This window comes from Danio rerio, chromosome 3 (assembly GCF_049306965.1).
Source record: "Danio rerio strain Tuebingen ecotype United States chromosome 3, GRCz12tu, whole genome shotgun sequence".
NCBI lineage: Eukaryota > Metazoa > Chordata > Actinopteri > Cypriniformes > Danionidae > Danio > Danio rerio.
This window is the reverse complement of record NC_133178.1, coordinates 21,518,450-21,536,726: the sequence shown is the minus strand read 5'-3', so window position 1 is coordinate 21,536,726 and position 18,277 is coordinate 21,518,450. Positions and strand designations below refer to the sequence as shown.

General features: G+C 36.1%; 1 protein-coding gene across 11 annotated transcripts in view; it reads right to left on the bottom strand.

The window, feature by feature from the left end:
- tanc2a (tetratricopeptide repeat, ankyrin repeat and coiled-coil containing 2a) overlaps positions 1-18,277 on the bottom strand; it is a 248,094-nt gene that overhangs the window by 24,510 nt on the left and 205,307 nt on the right. For all 11 annotated transcript variants that reach the window (XM_021473490.3, XM_073944348.1, XM_073944349.1 and 8 more), the window contains 7 exons: positions 14,271-14,399; positions 7,156-7,437; positions 6,000-6,127; positions 2,301-2,532; positions 2,019-2,188; positions 640-918; positions 189-520 (listed from right to left, as the gene is read on the bottom strand). In XM_021473490.3, coding sequence (XP_021329165.1) covers positions 189-520; positions 640-918; positions 2,019-2,188; positions 2,301-2,532; positions 6,000-6,127; positions 7,156-7,437; positions 14,271-14,399 — 1,552 coding nt within the window. The remainder of the gene's footprint in view (positions 1-188; positions 521-639; positions 919-2,018; positions 2,189-2,300; positions 2,533-5,999; positions 6,128-7,155; positions 7,438-14,270; positions 14,400-18,277) is intronic.

Below are 18,277 nucleotides of genomic sequence, written 5' to 3'. Positions count from 1 at the left end.
GATGCAGGTATAAGTAGGGGATTTAAGAGGCTTTAGTAAGATTTCCTATGTTCATTTCATCATTTTCAATTTCCTTCTACACTGTGGCATATTTTGGAGTGTGAAACAATATTCAACAAGACAAAATGTGGAACAGGAAATCATGAAATAACATTTTGATGAGATATTCAACAGACAAACATTCTCACCTGGGGTCACAGAGAAACTTGGTCTTCTCTCCATCCTCTCTCCAGATGAGCCACTCTCTGAAAGAGGGGTGGATGAACATGCGGGTTCCATCACGTCGTTTCACCAGAAATGGCGACAGAAGCTCAGATCTCTGCTGGAAATCCTCCCACTCCATGGATGCTCCACGCATCATACCAGCGTTCACGGCACCATAGGCCTGCTCATCGGTTAATGGGTGCAGAGAAGCTACAGCCACGTTTAGCAGTGGAAGAACACGCTCGAATGATGACTGAGTTGGGAAACGCATGTTCAGCTGCAGCAAGTAGACCTCAGCCAGATTCACTGGAACCACCTAAATAAAAACATTGGTGTTACAAAATAAAATAAATATATGCCAGAAGCTTATTCATTATATACCATTTCAACACAGAACCAATCTAAAATGAATGTTTGACTTTGTTGAGCCCTGACCTTGTAGCTAGAGCTTTTGAGCACAAGGTAACCCTTCTCAATGAGGTCCAGCGTGAGCTTTAGGTACAGGTAGGAGCCCCGGCTCAGACTCTTGAGATGAGCGCTAAGTTTTGTGAAGGCTGTGTTGTCCAGCTTGCCATTGAGTGCCACATTGTTCTGAATCTCCTGGCTGGCATGAAGCCGGTGAAGGATGTAGCCTTGCAGGTCAGAATCAATTGCATCACTTTCTTCCAGACGATCCAGAGAGATACGGTGGAATGGCAATGGACGAGTCACATCCTAAGGCCAAGAGAAAAAAATAAAATAAAAAAAAGAGTACATTTCAGTTAAATAGATGGATTGATGGAGGAATGGATGGAGTGGTTGGATGGACAAATGAAGGAATACGGGAAATATTAGTTGGATACATAAATGGTTAAAGGGAGGTAAAGGGTTTTAATAAAGGGAATGAGGGAAAGATTTAAGACTAGCAATGGATGAGGGAACGAATTTAGGGATCGATAGAGAAATGTAGAATGGAAGTGGAATATGGGAAGATGGATGGATTGGTAGATAATCAAAAATAGATAGAATGAGAAAAATGAATGTTGAAATGTAAGAATGGTTGGAGGGGAGGCTGAATAAATCTACGGAAAGATGGGTGGAGAGATTGATAGATAGATGGATGAAGGAATGGAGGGATAGGTGAAATTGCAATGGATGAGTCACATACTAAAAACAACAAAAATACATTAGAGTAAACTAAATGGATAGATGGATGGAGGATTGGGTGGGTAGAATGATGGAGAAATTATTCGAAGGAATGGGATGAAAAATGTGATAAATGTGTGGAGGGGCAATGGGTGGGAAGTTGGAAGAATAACAATGGATGAGGGAACAAATGTTGAAATGGACAGATAGAGGAATGGAGAAATGGAGATAGAATATGGGGAGATGGACGGAGCGGATGGATTGGTAGATAGTCCAAAATAAATAGAATGAGAAAAATGAAAGTTGAATAGTAGGAATGGGTGGAGGGGTGGCTAAATAAATCAAAGGAAGAATGGGTGATGGATGAAGGAATGGAGAGATAGGTGAATGGAAATTAACAGATAGATGGAGCGATTGAGAACTGCTAGGAAAACAGGCAGATGAATGGAAGGACGAGGTACATGCAAAAAGGATAGATGGATTGGGAAATATGGATGTTAGATGGTGGGAATGGATAGAAAGGTGGCTGAATGAATGGAGGGATAGATGGTTGGTTGGATGGATGGATGAACACTAATAGATAAAAGTATATAGAGAGATGGATGGAAGGAAAGTAGATGGATGAAAAAAATGGATGAAGGCATTGAGATGAATGGATGGATGGATGGATGGATGGATGGAATACAGACCTGTAGTGTTGTTCTGACAGTGACCACTAGTTTTAGCCAGGGAGGAAACCGCTCAATAGTTTTGCACAGAAAGGAAACAATGGTTTCTCCATAATCCGGTTTGTGGAACTCTGCCTCATTCAGCCCGTCAATCAAGATGATCAGATTCTCCTCACACGCAATCTTCCTCTCTGTAAACAATGCAAGTTCCATCGATATATGTTAGAATCCATATAAAGTATGAACCCAAAATCCATAAACATCAGTATACTAATTTGAGCATGCATAATCAGGATTTTTCACCTCGATGCAGGATCTCCAGAGGCTCCAGCAGGCCCCTGCGGAAGGCATTGAAAGGGTCCTGGACGCAGGCGCGCAGGCTCAATGTGCTTTGTAGGTGTGGCTGGCGGAGCAGAAGATCTCTGTAGGCCTGCATCTGAGGTGCCCTGCACAACAATGCTGCCACATTGTGCACAAACTCTGGCACCAGGCATGTGTACGCGTTGTCTGACTGACAGTAATGGTACGCCACCACCTACAGCAGGAAGAAGAAACACATGAGTCTGAGTAGAGTAAAGCTGTTTTAAATTGACTTACCTACACTCATTGAATTTAACTGGCAAAATAATTTTCCAAGTGTGCCAATATTTTATTATTTATTATTTAGAATTTATTAAAAATAAAAAACCTGAAAAACCACATGTACATAAGTATTCACAGTCTTTGCTCAATACTGTGTTGATGCACCTTTGGCAGCGATTACAGCCTCAAGTCTTTTTGAATATGATACCACAAGCTTGGCACACCTGTCTTTGAGAATTTTTGCCCATTCCTCTTTGCAGTACCTCTCAAGCTCTATCAGGTTGGATGGGAAGAGGCGGTGTACAGCCATTTTTAAATCTCTTCAGAAATGTTCAATAGGATTTAGATCTGGGCTCTGGCTGGGTCACTCAAGAACATTCATAGAGTTGTTGTGAAGCCACTCCATTGATATTCTGGCCGTGCGCTTCGGGTCATTGTCCTGCTGAAAGATGAACCGTTACCCCAGTCAGGTCAAGAGCACTCTGAAGCAGGTTTTCATTCAGGATATCTCTGTTCATTGCTGCATTCATCTTTCCCTCTATCCTGACTAGTCTTCCAGTTCCCATTGCTGAAAAACATCCCCACAGCATGATGCTGCCACCACCATGTTTCACTGTAGGAATGGTATTAGGCAGGTGATGAGTGGTGCCTGGTTTTCTCCAAACCTAACGCCTGGCATTTACTTCAAAGTGTTAAAGTTTAGTCTCATCAGACCAGAGAACTTTGTCTCTTATAGTCTAAGGCCCCGTTTACACTAGTGCGTTTTAGTTTTAAAACGGTGTTGTAGAATGAAAACGATCCGCGTCCACACTCGCGTTTTACCCAGCGTTTCTGAACAGCTCTCCGTCCACACCAAAACGCTGAAAACGCACATCACGTGACCACACACACACTCTCGGGCAAGCGCTCCAGCATTTTTACCCAGATGAGAGCTCTGCTTGTCGGACTGCTCATCAAGCATCTCCCGCTGGATCTAATCTCACTATATTTGCTGAACGTGATATTTCATTCATGTTGTTGTCTTTATCTAACGACATAGGCCAATTCCCTGACTTTGGTCATTGACATCTATTAAGTTACTTGTTCACGGGTAACATGTTTTGGTTAAGCGCAAAGATAAGTTAATGATTAATCCAGGTACATTGACTGATCGCTTGCCTTTACTTCCTACAATGTATAAACTTATTGTATGTTATACTTTTATAATTATCGATTATTAAAACTGATGTTCAGCAAAAGAGAGGGTATGTTTCGTATTTTCACTGAAATTGAAAGGAGATCAGTTGTTATCGGCTCCGTTTTGTTATAAATATCCACACAGTGAAGATGACGCTCATATATGCAGCACGACGCCTCAACATTTCTGCTGTCTGTTAAGTTGCTAATATTAAAAAGAAAATAGGCAGTTCCTTAAATCATGTTTACATTTTATTGTTGAGAAAGTGAAACAACGTAGCCAAGGTGATGTGAATGAAGTTATAAAGTACACTGTTCCCTTTGAAGATTTACCCGTGTCCTCGGTATGTTTTCCATATCAAACTGAGAAGGGGGAGACTGCAGCCTTGATCAAACTTGCGAAGTCTTAACTTACAAGAAGAGGATGCGAGACTGAACTGTGTGTGGGCTACTTAATATTGAGGAAAAGCCCCAATCAGATAGGCGAACGTTTGCAGCCCCGCCTCCGTTTTCAGATGTCTCCGTCTTTCCCCATCCACACTGAGACGGAGCAGCAGCGTTTCAGAATGAAAACGGCCTTTCCAGCGTTTTCAAAAAGCTCCGTTTTTGGCGCTCGAGAACTCCGGCGTAGTGTGGACGGATGGCGTAACCGTAGCAAAACTTATGCGTTTTCTAACTAAAACGCACTATTGTAAACGGGGCCTAAGAGTCCTTCAGACGCCTTTTGGCAAACTCGAGGCAGGGAGTCGGTTCCTTCTGGCCACTCTACCATAAAGGCCTGATTGGTGGATTGCTGCACAGATGGTTGTCCTTCTGTAAGTTACTCCTCTCTCCACAGAAGAATGCTGGAGCTTAGACAGAGTGACCATCAGGTAATTTGGTCACTTTCCTGACTAAGGCCCTTCTTCCCCAATTACTCAGCTTAGATGGCCGGCCAGCTCTAGAAAGAGTCCTTGTGTTTCCAAACATCTTTCACTTACGCATGATGGAGGTCACTGTGGTCATTGGAACTTTCAGAGCAGCAGAAATTTTTCTGTAACCTTCCCCAGCCTTGTGAGACAATCCTGTCTCAGAGGTCTACAGACAATTCCTTTGTCTTCATGTTTGGTTTGTGCCTTGACACAAACCCTGGGACCTTGTATAGGCAGCTGTATGCCTTTTCAAATCTTGTCCAATTAACTGAATTTACCACAGGTGAACTCCAATTAAGCTGCTGAAACATCTCAAGAATGATCAGTGAAAAACAGAATGTATCTGAGCTCAATTTACAGCTTTACAGCAAAGGCTGAGAATACTTATGAACATGTGATTTTTCAGCTTTTTTTCTTTTTAATAAATTTGCAACAATTTAAAAAAATCGTTTTTTCACATAGTCATTATGGGGTATTGTGTGTAGAGTTTTGAGGTAATAAATGAATTTATTCCAGTTTGAAATATGGCTGTAACATAAAAAAGAGAAAAAGAGAAGCACTATGAATAATTTTCAGATGCACTGTATATTATAGATGCATTAAAATGAACAAAAATGACATTTATAATGGCATAAAAACTTGTAAAAGCATGTGAAGACAGGATTTAAACAGGCAAAAGCTACTTTCATAAGTCTATATGAATTATTATTAGAATATTAGGCATTTCTACTAAATATACAGCAAACAGCTCACTGATAAATTTATCACAATAAAGGAGCTACATCTGTGCTAAATGTATTTTTAGACAAAAAAAAACTTTCCAATCTCCAGTATCTAGTGCAGACACTGTTCAAAAACACAATGAATATTAAATCTAGAGTAAGATTCAAAGCTCAGGAGTTTCCATGTGATGAAGGGGTTCTGCATTAAACATCATTGAGTTTGAGTGCATCGTTGGCCTTATTCCAATACTCTAAAACTGCTGCTTCCTTGGATTCACTTCGCCTGTGTGCATGCGTGTGTGTGTTTCAAAGCTTGTATCATTAGCGATGCAGAGCTCTGAGTATATCTAATGGCTGTGCTGGGAGACTCTGTGCATATAAATATTTGATAAAGCAACAGAGCCGCAATAAACCTTTGTGCTTAAAAGAATAGAGAGAAGAGGAAAGCGCCAATAGAGAGAGAGAGAGACGGGACAAGATTAATAAAAGAAGAAGGAGACAAAGCAAGAAACAGGGAGACTGAAAGTAAGCCAATGGAAGAGGAGAGCAGAGGAGAGAAAGACTGAATGGCAGGCTGGTCTTGTGCCCACTGTGTGGATATGAGTTGGCACCTGGGCAGCCAGTCTTCTGAGCGCCTCCTCCTGGCGTCTCCTCATCTCTGGTGTTCCAGGGCAGCTGCTTCCTCCAACCAGAGTGCCATGAGCAGACTGAGGCTGACTCAATGGTAGCGTGTCTCCATCTGACAGAAGACACAGCAAAAATGATATTAACTGAAACTACTCAACACAGGTCTGAACATACAGTAAATATACTGGGGTGTTCAAGCATCCAAACCAATTTTCCCTAATAATCTATCAATTATTTTAACAGGTTTATTATTTGAATTATTTTTAAAGGTGTCATTTTTAATTTAGTTTATATACTTAAAGAAATAGCCAGGAATATTTAGAACATGAATTATTTGATGACAAAGTAAGACACAATTTAATGATCACAGTGCATCCTCAAACTATTCATTCATCTTTATGATTCACTATTATGCCTCAGACCACAAAATTTTAAATATTTTGCCAGCAATATGTTTTTGATCATTTAAAATGTTATTATTAAATTTAGTATGAATTTAACTTTTGAATATAATAAGCAGAGATCATCATGAATAGAGATCAGAGATTCATGTGACATTGACATTTGACTTGACATTGGTTCATTGACATGTTCATTTGACATGTTATTTTTGTAAGTTATTTGACAAGTAATTGAATTAAAATATTGTTATATAAATTATAAACATCTTAAAATACATCATTTTTACAAATATAAAGACAATGTACATGTAATTAGACGTACAAATTCATATTAAATACAATTTAAAACATAAAACATAAGTATAGAAGTTATTTCAGATTTCTTTGGTTATTTTTAAACAAAAAACAACCATGATTATGTTATCCAATAAACTATCAGCTAACTATCCCAATGCCTCTAAAGCAGGGCTTAAGTAACTACTTTTAATGTTTTAAATTCTAAAAAGGTTTATCTCTGTTGGGCACTTCACAAGTGACATTAGGAAAATATCTTCAGCTGTAGTATAAACAACTTATAGTTCTTCCGCAGACCAAATAAATAAATAAATAAATAAATAAAAAACAGCATACAGGTTTAAGATCATAACTAGATGGTCAGTGAAAAGAAAGTTACAGAACTAAACACCTCTGTATGTTCATGTTTTAGTCTGATAAGTGATGTACAAGCAAATCCACTCACGTTTTGGTGAAGCGTGTGGACTGTCAGAGGTGATCTGTCTCATGCGGTTGCCGTGGCAGCTGAGAGCCACCAAGCGAGAGATGATGGCCGTCTTGCCGAAACCCACGTTGCCTACAATAATGACACCTTGACTGGTGGTGGACTCACTGCTGCGGAGACACATGTCCACTTCCTGGAACAGCCACTCTCGACCAGTGAAAACTGCATCAGGTGTCAAACTGGGCACTTCGAAGAGCAGCGGTTTCAGGGCGATGTCCGGCGGCCGATACGGAGCAAAACGCACTGCAGCAGGGGAAACAATGGCAAATACTGTCATGAAAATGGGTTTATATTGCACATTATTCACCCAAATAACCCTTCAAAATGTTCCTTTTGATTCTACTGTAATTAGAATGATTACAGTTCAGTTTCCAATTTAATCAAAAATAAAATAACTAATAGATATTGCCATTTAACATCTTTTCTCTGGAACCAGATACACAAGATTGCCTCTTTGCACCTTCCAGTACTATTTGTAAATCAATTATTATTATAAATATATTAATATTCACTTTTATCATTTGTCTTGTCAAACTTGTTTTTAGATACATTTTTACATGGCTACTTTGAATAGCTTTGCTATGTTAAATTAACTTTATAAATACATTTGACTTTACCTACTTTCAGTGCAGGATTAATTGCGATTAATTTTGGAAATCTCTTTGTATCACTACATAATTCAGAAAATACTGCATAGAGTTAGAAAAAATTATGTGTAGAAAAAAATCTACATAGAATAGATCATATAAAATAATCAGGCAAATTATGTATAAACATATCTCACTGAAAATATTTGAAATAAATGTTTGCATGAATATAAATAAAACTTTGAAGCTTGGTTTGGAGATTTATACTTGTGAACTGAAGAAGAAAATTTACAAAAAAAAAAAAAAAAATGCATATTGTAGCCTGACTGAAATCTACAGGCACAAGTAATTAAGTAAGTAAGTAAGTAAGTAAGTAAGTAAGACAAAATTGTTGCATGCAGAATTGTTGCAAACATTTTATTTGTGTTGAATTTAAACAAACAAATTAAATTTAATAATGTTCAACTTAATTTGTTTGTTTAAATTCAGCCTAAATAAATTGTTTACAACCACTTAACGTAAAAAAATGAGTAAATCCAAGGAATAATTTTTGAATATTTTTTTTTCAGTGTAAGTAAGTAAGTAAGTAAGTAAGTAAGTAAATAAATAAATAAGTAAGTAATGTGCATTTATATAGTGCATTAATTGTGTATGACCATTCACCCAAAGCACTTTACAATCATGAGGGGGCTCTCTTCTGAAATAATAATATTCTTTAAAAGTGACAATTAAGTATATTGTTGGACATTTACTTAACATTCAACTAAATAAATCTCGCAAGAGAGAGGTGCATGTTTTTTTTTCTTTTTTGCCTATAATATTGCACCTTCAACATCTTCCATCTGCACTAACCATTTTGAACCAGCAGGGGGAGATGCTATGACTAGAAAAAAAGCTAATGAATGACAGCTTACGCAAGTCAAGAGCTGCAGTGTGAAACACCATGAATCAGTGGCTGTCGACGGGGTGCCTTGACCCATTAATGTACAGCACACAAAAAAAAAACATCTGAAAATATCCCATCAGCCTTCATGCATCCAGAACAGCCGTAGAGCTGTTGCCATGGCTACAGGAACCCACCATTGAGAATGCTTGTTGCTTTTGTTCATAGATTACTTGTCAAATTCACAGAGAGCATGCATAAAGCCACATGCATATTCACGAGCCCCTTAATCCGTCACATAAAGATCCTTTAAAACAATTCTCATCAAAAATTCATGTTCAATCATTATTCTTTTGCGTACATACAAATGGCTAATCTCAATTACTGATAATATTCGATGCAAGTGTCATTTCAAAAGCAGGCATGGATATTAGGGGGGAAGTCTTTGAAGTAATTAGAATAAATTATTCAAGACTGCTATAGAACTTCCTGATCATATAGGATTATGCTGCAACATGTGTGATGGAGCATTTCATGAGATTATTTATCCCTTCATTCGCGCTACTAATTAGCCAGATAACATGTGAATTTATTATCTGTGCATTAGCATAAGAAGGTAGGCGGGGTTACGCAGGACGAGGTGACCTTTATGAATGCATATGCAGAAGAACAGCACGAAAAAAAAAGAAAGGCAAGAAATAAGGACAATGGAGAGAGATAGAAACCAGAGCAGCCGAGCTGTAAAGAACTAGAGATGAGAAGACTGCAATAAAGAAGAGGTGAAGTGAAAAGTCAACCGAGCACAACACAACCCACAGCAGTTTAGTAGCATATATTAAATCTCCTTTCACAGTAGGGTAGCTTCACATTACTATGCGCTTTCTGCAGTTAAGTGTCATTATTACTGGCGGAAATGGCCCTTAATGCGTTCTGAAAGAGTACTAATGCATGAAAGAACCTGATTGTAATTGTGGCAGAATTATGTGATTAGTAATGATGTGCTAGAATTACTATCTACAGTAGTTATATTCAGCTAATTCATGTCTGATGAACGGTTTGAGCATCACATTACTATAAAGGCTTCAATATACAGTACATCGAGTGAAACTGGTTTGACGTTATTTTGATCAAAAGAAGGCCAAAATGAATGCTACATCTGAAACTATAGACTCTGTGCTTATTTTGGATACTTTCTAGAACATTTACCTTAAAATCAACTACTATTGGTTTATGGAGATTATTTAATAGCATGTGTAAATCGGAAGTGCTGCCTTCGTTTATGTGAAAATGTTCTCTGGTTCATTTCTCCACTTGTGTTTGTCACATGTCTGACAGTAAAAACAATTACTTTAATTTGAAGAAAGCCAGCCAACCAACCAACCAACCCAACCCAACCCCACCCACCCAAATCAACCCAATCCCTCAAACCTACATCAAATCAAACCAAACCAAAACAAACCAAACCAAATCAACCAAACTCCACCTACCTAAATCAAATAAAACCAAACCACCCAAATCAAATCAATCCAAACCAAACCCCACCCACCCATATCAAATCAAATGAAACCATAACCAATCCATACCAACCCCACACACCCAAATCAAATCAATCCAAACCAAACCCCATCCACCCACCCATATCAAATCAAATGAAACCATAACCAATCCAAACCAACCCCACACACCCAAATCAAATCAAACCAACCAAACCCCACCCACCCATATCAAATCAAATTAAACCAAAACCAATCCAAACCAACCCCCACACCCAAATCTAATCAAACCAACGAAATCCTACCCACCCAAATCAAATCAAACCAACCAAATCCTACCCACCTAATTCAAATCAAACCAACCCAACTCCACACACTTAAATCAAAATCAAACCAAATCAAACCAACCAATTAACCAATCAACCAACCCCACCAACCCAAATCAAATAAAATCAAACTAAATCAAACCAACCTACCAACCCCGTCTACCCAAATCAAACCAACCAAAACTATCCCTACCCACCTAAATCAAACCAACCAAACCAATCAAAACCATCCCTACCCATCCAAATCAAATCAAACCAACCCAACCAAATGAAACTAACCCCATCCCACTACACCCCACCCACCAATAATAAAAAAAAAAATCAAACCAATTCAAACCCCACCCAAATCAAATCCAGCCAAACTAAACCAAACCGACCCAACCCAACCTAAACTCACCCACCCCACCCACCCAAATCAGCCAATCCAAACCAAACCAACCAACCGACCAACCAAACCAACCTAATCAAACCAAACCCACTCAACCAAATCAAACCAAACCCACTCAAATCAAATCAACCCAACCCAACCCAACCTAACCCCACCAAACCAAACCAAACCAACCCAATCCCATGTGTAAAGCATACAACTCTGTTCTAGTGATTTTTAGATATTTTAATGAAAATAAATTACATATTGTGTCTTTACCAGTGTAAAACTACTAGAATTTTTTAAATGCGTTTTTTAATAGAAATTTTACTAATCACATTTCACCAATGACTTCCATTCTTTGTTAATTACAGAGTTCTATAGTTTGATATATTAGCACAAATAATTCTAATCAGAAAAACCCCAACTGTTAAGAACTTCTATTCATCTGTAGAGCTCTCTAATTGTAAAACTGTAATTAAAAATGAATGGTAGTCAATGCAGACTTGTATAAAAGTAATTTGTGGGGATTTCTGGGACTGCTGCCAGCAAGAATTTCTTTTTACCTCTAATAAAGAATGGAAAAGAACTTCATCGTGAGCTTATCTAGTCCTCTATAAGGAAATTGGCATGGAGAGACTATTGGAGTTGTGAGTGAATAAGAAGCGCAGATCTCTACATGATTTCGGACATTTGGAGCCTTGACTGTGAGCTTTAGACAGCAGGCTGAGCTCTGACAGATGAGCCTGTGCTAATGCTAATACGAAGTCAATACATTGATCTGGATAGGAGACAGATTATAGCACAGCAGTCCAAAGGGGAAAAGCGAGAGCAGCAGGCCGAGGGGGGAGAGAGTGATACAGCAGAAGAGCTGTGTTCAGGGTTTTAATGGGGACATGCCATGTGTAGCGGAGAGCAGATGTAACAGAGCTAAAGTACATATACCAACAAGCGTCAATACGATTAACATTACACTGCAGAGGTTTTTTTTTAAAAAGGACATAATCAACCATTTGTATAACTCTGTTTTTGCTTTAAAATCAGTCTGAATTTAGGGGGTGTTAAAAAAGTAATATTGGCTACTGCCATTCATTTATAACACAACAAAAGTCTTTTTATTTTAAGGAGTCCTCATTACTGTATAGGATGTTTCACATGACGTCATTGATGACGCACGAAATTCAGATGGAGGTCAGGAAGTGATTCTTCTACATAGGAATCGCTAGGCGTACATCAAAATGTTTCTATTTTATGTTGTTTAAAATTATTTAAATCGGCCAAAATAAGAAATGCTGAACAGCTTTTATAGAATTTAAAAAGTTTTTGCTCATAAAGAGGAGAAAGAAATGCATAAACCCTTGCGACAAAACTAGACGTTTTTCATTGTGGAGCACCTTTTTCCCCTTACAAAAATAAATACAGTAACAATAGTGTAACTGTGGTGCATTGTGATGGTGTATACAGTATCTTATTCAGTATCTACCGCATCAATGATAGGCTAATATATATTAGTTTAGTAGCCCTCTTCATGATATAAGGATCATGCCCAACATATGTGGTTATTTTCTATTTATATTTCCATTGAAATGTGGTATAAATCGCAAAAATACAGACTTTTCTCTATGCCTCTCATTCAGTTTTTTACTGTACTACCTGCCCTCCATCTGAATTTCGTGAATCACCAGAACCATGTGATTGAAAACAACCTATGAATAATTATGCATCACTTGAAACTAACCCTAAACCGAACCCACATTTCAACCATAAAGTAAGTGCATGTACTTAATTAATCTCACTCAGTTGTTAAATGAATAGTTACTCTGCCATAAACATCACCCTAAAATAAAGTGTGACCCACCATCTTTTGTGGGTGTGGTAAAAATGACTGAAAATGATATTATTGCCTCCAGATCAGTTACAACAAAAACAACACTTGTGTACTACTGTAATGTTTGTGTAAGAAATAAAGGTTTTTGGATGTTTTCACAGATATATTTCAACAGGGATCACTTTTGAACTGTTGCTGCCTGTCCAAGAACATTTTAAAAACACTGAACAACTTTAGCCATGTCTCATTTCAGATGATTCCTCCGACAAAGGATGCAGACTTCAAAGGTGATTCCTTACTTTAATGCGTCCTTTAAAGCAGTAATTTCTAACCCTTTTTTTTTTTAACCCGAGACCCCCCCCCGGAAACTATTGTAAGGCTCCACTCCACATTTAATGATATTATCACTAATATAAGTTTACAGTAAGGTTGACAAAAAAGGTTGTTTTCAAACAAACGGTGTGTATACATACTGGATATGTTTATGCACAAATAATATCCAAATGTAAAATATGAAAGCAAAACATCAGTAGGCCATTTGCAACTAAAAAATGTAAGCCTTTGCGCCTTGCGGTCAAAAAAATGCTCTGAGTTTGTCACGATATTGGAGATGAGTCGTCTGCAAATGTCTTATTAATTTGGATGGCCTCATACATTCGTTAGTAAGAACTTTGCTGCAGATAATGCACTGTGGCTGGGTCAGGGACTATTTGCTTCAAGAAAATGGAATAAAAGCATAGTTCAGGTAACTATCTTGGCATTTTCTGCATTTCGTGTTTCTAGTATTGCTAGCGCTGCACCCCAAAATGTTTGGAGCTTCCTTACCTGGGTCCAGTATGCTTACTATTAGCTGCTGAAGGCAAATCAGTGAGTCTGTCTTTTTTCAGGAGGGCGAAATACAAATTTGTCCATTTTTTGGTCAGCCAGAGGATAAAATAAACTAAGGCAACATGATTGTTCTCCTCATCGTCTATAATTAAAATATGACGTGTCCCCCATTGTGGGCTGGGACGCCCCTGTCGGGAACCACTGCTTTAAAGGGTTCAGCCTTAAAATGAGACACAGGTTTCACTGTAAGAAATGCTGGGATCCACACAATTCCTTCATGTTGTCGAGACACAAATTGATTAGATAAGTTAACCTAATTGTTCTTACTAATTTAAGTGAATTAAACATAAAACAATTAAGTTGTCCCCCAAAAACTCAAGAATTGTGTGGATTCCACTAATTTTAAATAAGCAGTTAGAACAAGCAGCAAAAATCATTTTTGGAGTGTTTGTTTTATTAGTACATTCTTTTCATGCATTTGTACCCTTGTTTTTACATGATAAAACATACAGAGCATGCTAAACTCACTGCATACATGTACTGCATTTTATATGTACAAGACCTTTAAGAATGACAATTCAATTTGCACGTTGCTGCTGAATATTAAAAAAAACTATGCAGTTGTTGAACAAAAAAAAAAATATATATATAATGTCACATGTACAGAACAGTAAAAATGTGTGGAAGAGGAGTGTAGAATACTAAAAACAAGTGAAAGTGAGTGAAAGTATTACATGCACAAAATGGAAAAGGATTGTACAGACCTCTCATGTCTGCTTGTCCAGTTCGGCTCGAACCGGAGTTCTGACGTGGCATTCTCAAAGAAGTGCGCAGTGGAGCCTGTCTCTGCTCATCCAGATACGCAAGGTCCTCCAGGTGAGCCGAACTGGTGGCTGAAAAACAGAAACAATACTTACTGTTATCTTATATATATCATGTTGATGCTAAATATCATATGTTATTTCAAAACATAAAATGTTAAAATTTTACAACATTTCTATACAGGCAGTTGAGGGCAAAATTAGCTCTCCTGTGAAACTTTTTTTTTTGTTCAAATATTTTTAAGTTATATTTAATGGAGCAAAGACATTTTAACAGTATTTCCAATAATATTTTATCTTTTGGAGAAAATATTATTTGTTTTATTTCTACTAGAATAAAAGCCGTTTTCATATTTTTTCAGTACCATTTCAAGGTCAATATTATTTACCCCCCTCAAGTATTGTTTTCTCAATTTGGCACAAAACAAACTATAGTTAGACAATGATTTACCTAATAAAAATTCACTTTAAGCTGAACACTACTGTCTTAAAAAATGCCTAGTAAAATATTATGTACTGTCATCATTGAAAAAAATACAAATAAAATAAATCAGTTATTAGAAATCCGTCATTAAAACTATTATATTTAGAAATGTGTTGAAAGACATCTCTCTGTAAAACAGAAGTTGGGGAGAAAATATAAAAGAATTAAAATTAACAGTAAGGCTAATAATTCTGACTTCAACTGTATTGGTGCTTGAGCAATTTTATATGCATAAACAATCATGCTAATTAAGTACTTTAAAAGTGAACGCTAAAATAAATATTGGATCACACTTTTATCCACAAAAGAGGGAAGACTATAACAAACTCAACAAAGGGAGAAAACCGAATAATAACTTGGAAAAACAGCAACCATTTGTTATACTGTACTTCTTCATTTCAGCAGCTAAGTAAACACAGAGATGTTATTAAAGAGAAGCACAATATTCTGTTGTCATCTGAAGGATCTTACTGTTCCAGCTGAGTTTACAGTACCTGCACATCATTCAAAATCATCATGAGAGATCAGATTTCCTATCATTGTGTTAACCTTAAACAAACATTTACCACGGTAAAAAAAAAAACAAAAAAAAAAAACAGATTGAATTACCCTGATTTTGAAAGTAACAAACAATAACTGCATGTGATATTTACTTTTAATTAAAGCTACTAACGAGTGTAGTGATGTTTTTACAGTACTATAATAACATGGCTATATATGTAATTATTAATGAGATTAAAAGAGTTTAAGAACTAGTGTTTGTTTGTTTAGCCTATGGTTATTAGCTAGCATGAATATCTGCGCATGAATTCAGAGCCTTTTTTCCTTTGCTAATGAGGAGGAAAGTTCACGGTGGCTTGATGCACAAGATTATTAAGAACACAGTGGGTGGCCGCTGAATTTATCATGCCTCAAAGCAGCAGGAGAGAGCGATTGAAAGTATTTAACAGCGGCTAACATTGTTAGCACAGATGCTAAGGACGACTGGCCACTAACAATGTAAGGTGCAGAGCGCCACATACTAAGGAAAGCCTTTTGTTTTTCTCTGATGTGGTTTAATTGAAGACAGATTTCAGAAACAGAGCCTTGGCCTCATGGTACATGTGTGTACAAATGACAACTTCCTGTTGGTGTACATGTGCAGAACAACAGTTCAGTAATACAACCCTCCCCCAAAGTGAAACTCTGGAAAACATTAGGAGACCACTTCAAAGCTATTACTGCTTCTCTGGATTTGACATCATTAGTTTTGTGTTTGACAAAAATATTGAGTTGTGTTTTATTTTGAACACGTCTTCAAAATTTAAAAGTATCTTTTATATCTTTATTTGCAAAACATGATCAATATAGAACACAAAATCCATATACCTTAAACGTTATAAAATCATATGCATTTATACATATTTTACACTCAAACATTACTGTAGGTTTAAATTATATTATATTATATTATATTGTTTTATATTATATTATATTATATTATATTATATTATATTATATTATATTATATTATATTATATTATATTATATTATATTATAATAGTTTTAAACAAGACAACAATGCAAAAACTGCATAATAAAAGTTTGTTTTAGGCACATTTTTGTCTTAAAACTTAATTTAAAGACTTTTGACTTTTGACTGTCTTCACCTACTTAATCATACATTCAGCTTCAGTGTCCATTACATAATTCAAAAAGTAAAATTTTCCTCTTTTTTTGTGTTTACCAAGTTAAATAAACATTTAAATGAAATATCAGTTATAAAAAATACATTTTGTGTCTGTTTTATAACTCTGTTATAAAAGGCATGACATTCTTTATTGCACTGACAGGAAAAGCATGCAACTTGCATCAAGTGAAGTCACTTCCCTTGGTGGGAAACTCTGGAAGGTATTGAGGTGTGTAATTTACTCTTCCCTCTATAATTTGTACAAAAAAATGTAGGAAACACCAATAGTGGATTAATTAATGTCACTCTGTTATATTTCAGTGAATTTCTCATTTACTTTTTAAAAACATGAATATGACGAAAACTCTTACAATTGTGTTTTAGAAATACTATTTGGTTTGATATTAACAAAGCACAAAAAGGTCGAAAATATCAAATGTTATCGCCAACTAACTGTTTAAAAGGTTTAACAATGTTTTTTTTATCATATTTAAGCATTATTTTACATTACTAATGCATTCGGTAGCCATAGTTTTTGTTAATGTACAATTGTTAAATTGCTGTAAATTATTTCATATATCTCTTCAATTGTTAACACCAGCAGTTCTCCTGCTGCACCATGTTCATCTGCACTGCAGACTGTCTGGCTGGCATGATGGTGTTGCTAGATTTATAGCTGCTTGAACTGCGTCACAATGACTTTGGCTGCTATCACTGAACTGGTGTTTTACAGCTCCTCCATGGCACTAGGCCAGAAATCATGTCTGTATTTTACACCAAATGCTCGAGCATGTGCATATCCAACGCAGATTACACATGAAAATCATCAAATCTGTTTGTGTCAAACTAATACAATTTAACAAACGAGCAATGATTAACTATTTGGGACACACATATGATCACAATTAATTCAGATTCATGGAGGGAATTTATTTGGAAAAATGCAATCAGGTTCTTTATGACTTGAGATCAAAAAATGGTAAATGCTGGAGAAAATGCGTAAATTACTGGCTGATCATTTCCACATATTTTGGGATTGTAATATACACACATGATTTGTATAAAGAGATACATGCAATAATGGGATTTCATCTGGAATGTAATTGTAAAACTATACATTACTAACAACTAGCAAAAAGGCCATTACAAAGAAATGGCTTAAGGAGAGTCCTCCATCTGTAGGTGAATGGCATGATATTGTAAAAAAGGTGAATGATATGAAAGACAACAAGCCTGCATACTGGGGTAAATGGTTGAAAAGAAGAGCAATGTTTTAATTATATTGTGGTAGTTATTCACATAAACATACATACAAATATATACACACACACACACACAAATATATATATATATATATATATATATATATATATATATATATATATATATATATATATATATATATATATATATATATATATATATATATATATATATCCTATTTATTTTAATTTACTTTTTAACTAATTCCTAGGTCAGAATAATGTATTTATAGTCAGTAAAAGTGTATTCAGAGGATCAAACAAGATCGAATTTTTATTTTATATTATTATTTATATATATATATTTATTTATTTATTTATTAGTGCTATTACTTATTTCTTTTTAACTATTTCCTATAGAGGTCAGTATATTGTATTTTAAGTCAGTATAAATGTGTGTTCAGAGGATCAAATGGAATCCATTTGTTTTTTTATTATTTATATACATTTATTCATTTTTCTTATTTATTTATTACTGCTATTACTTATTTCTTTTTAACAATTTCCTATAGGGGTCAGTGTATTGTATTTATAG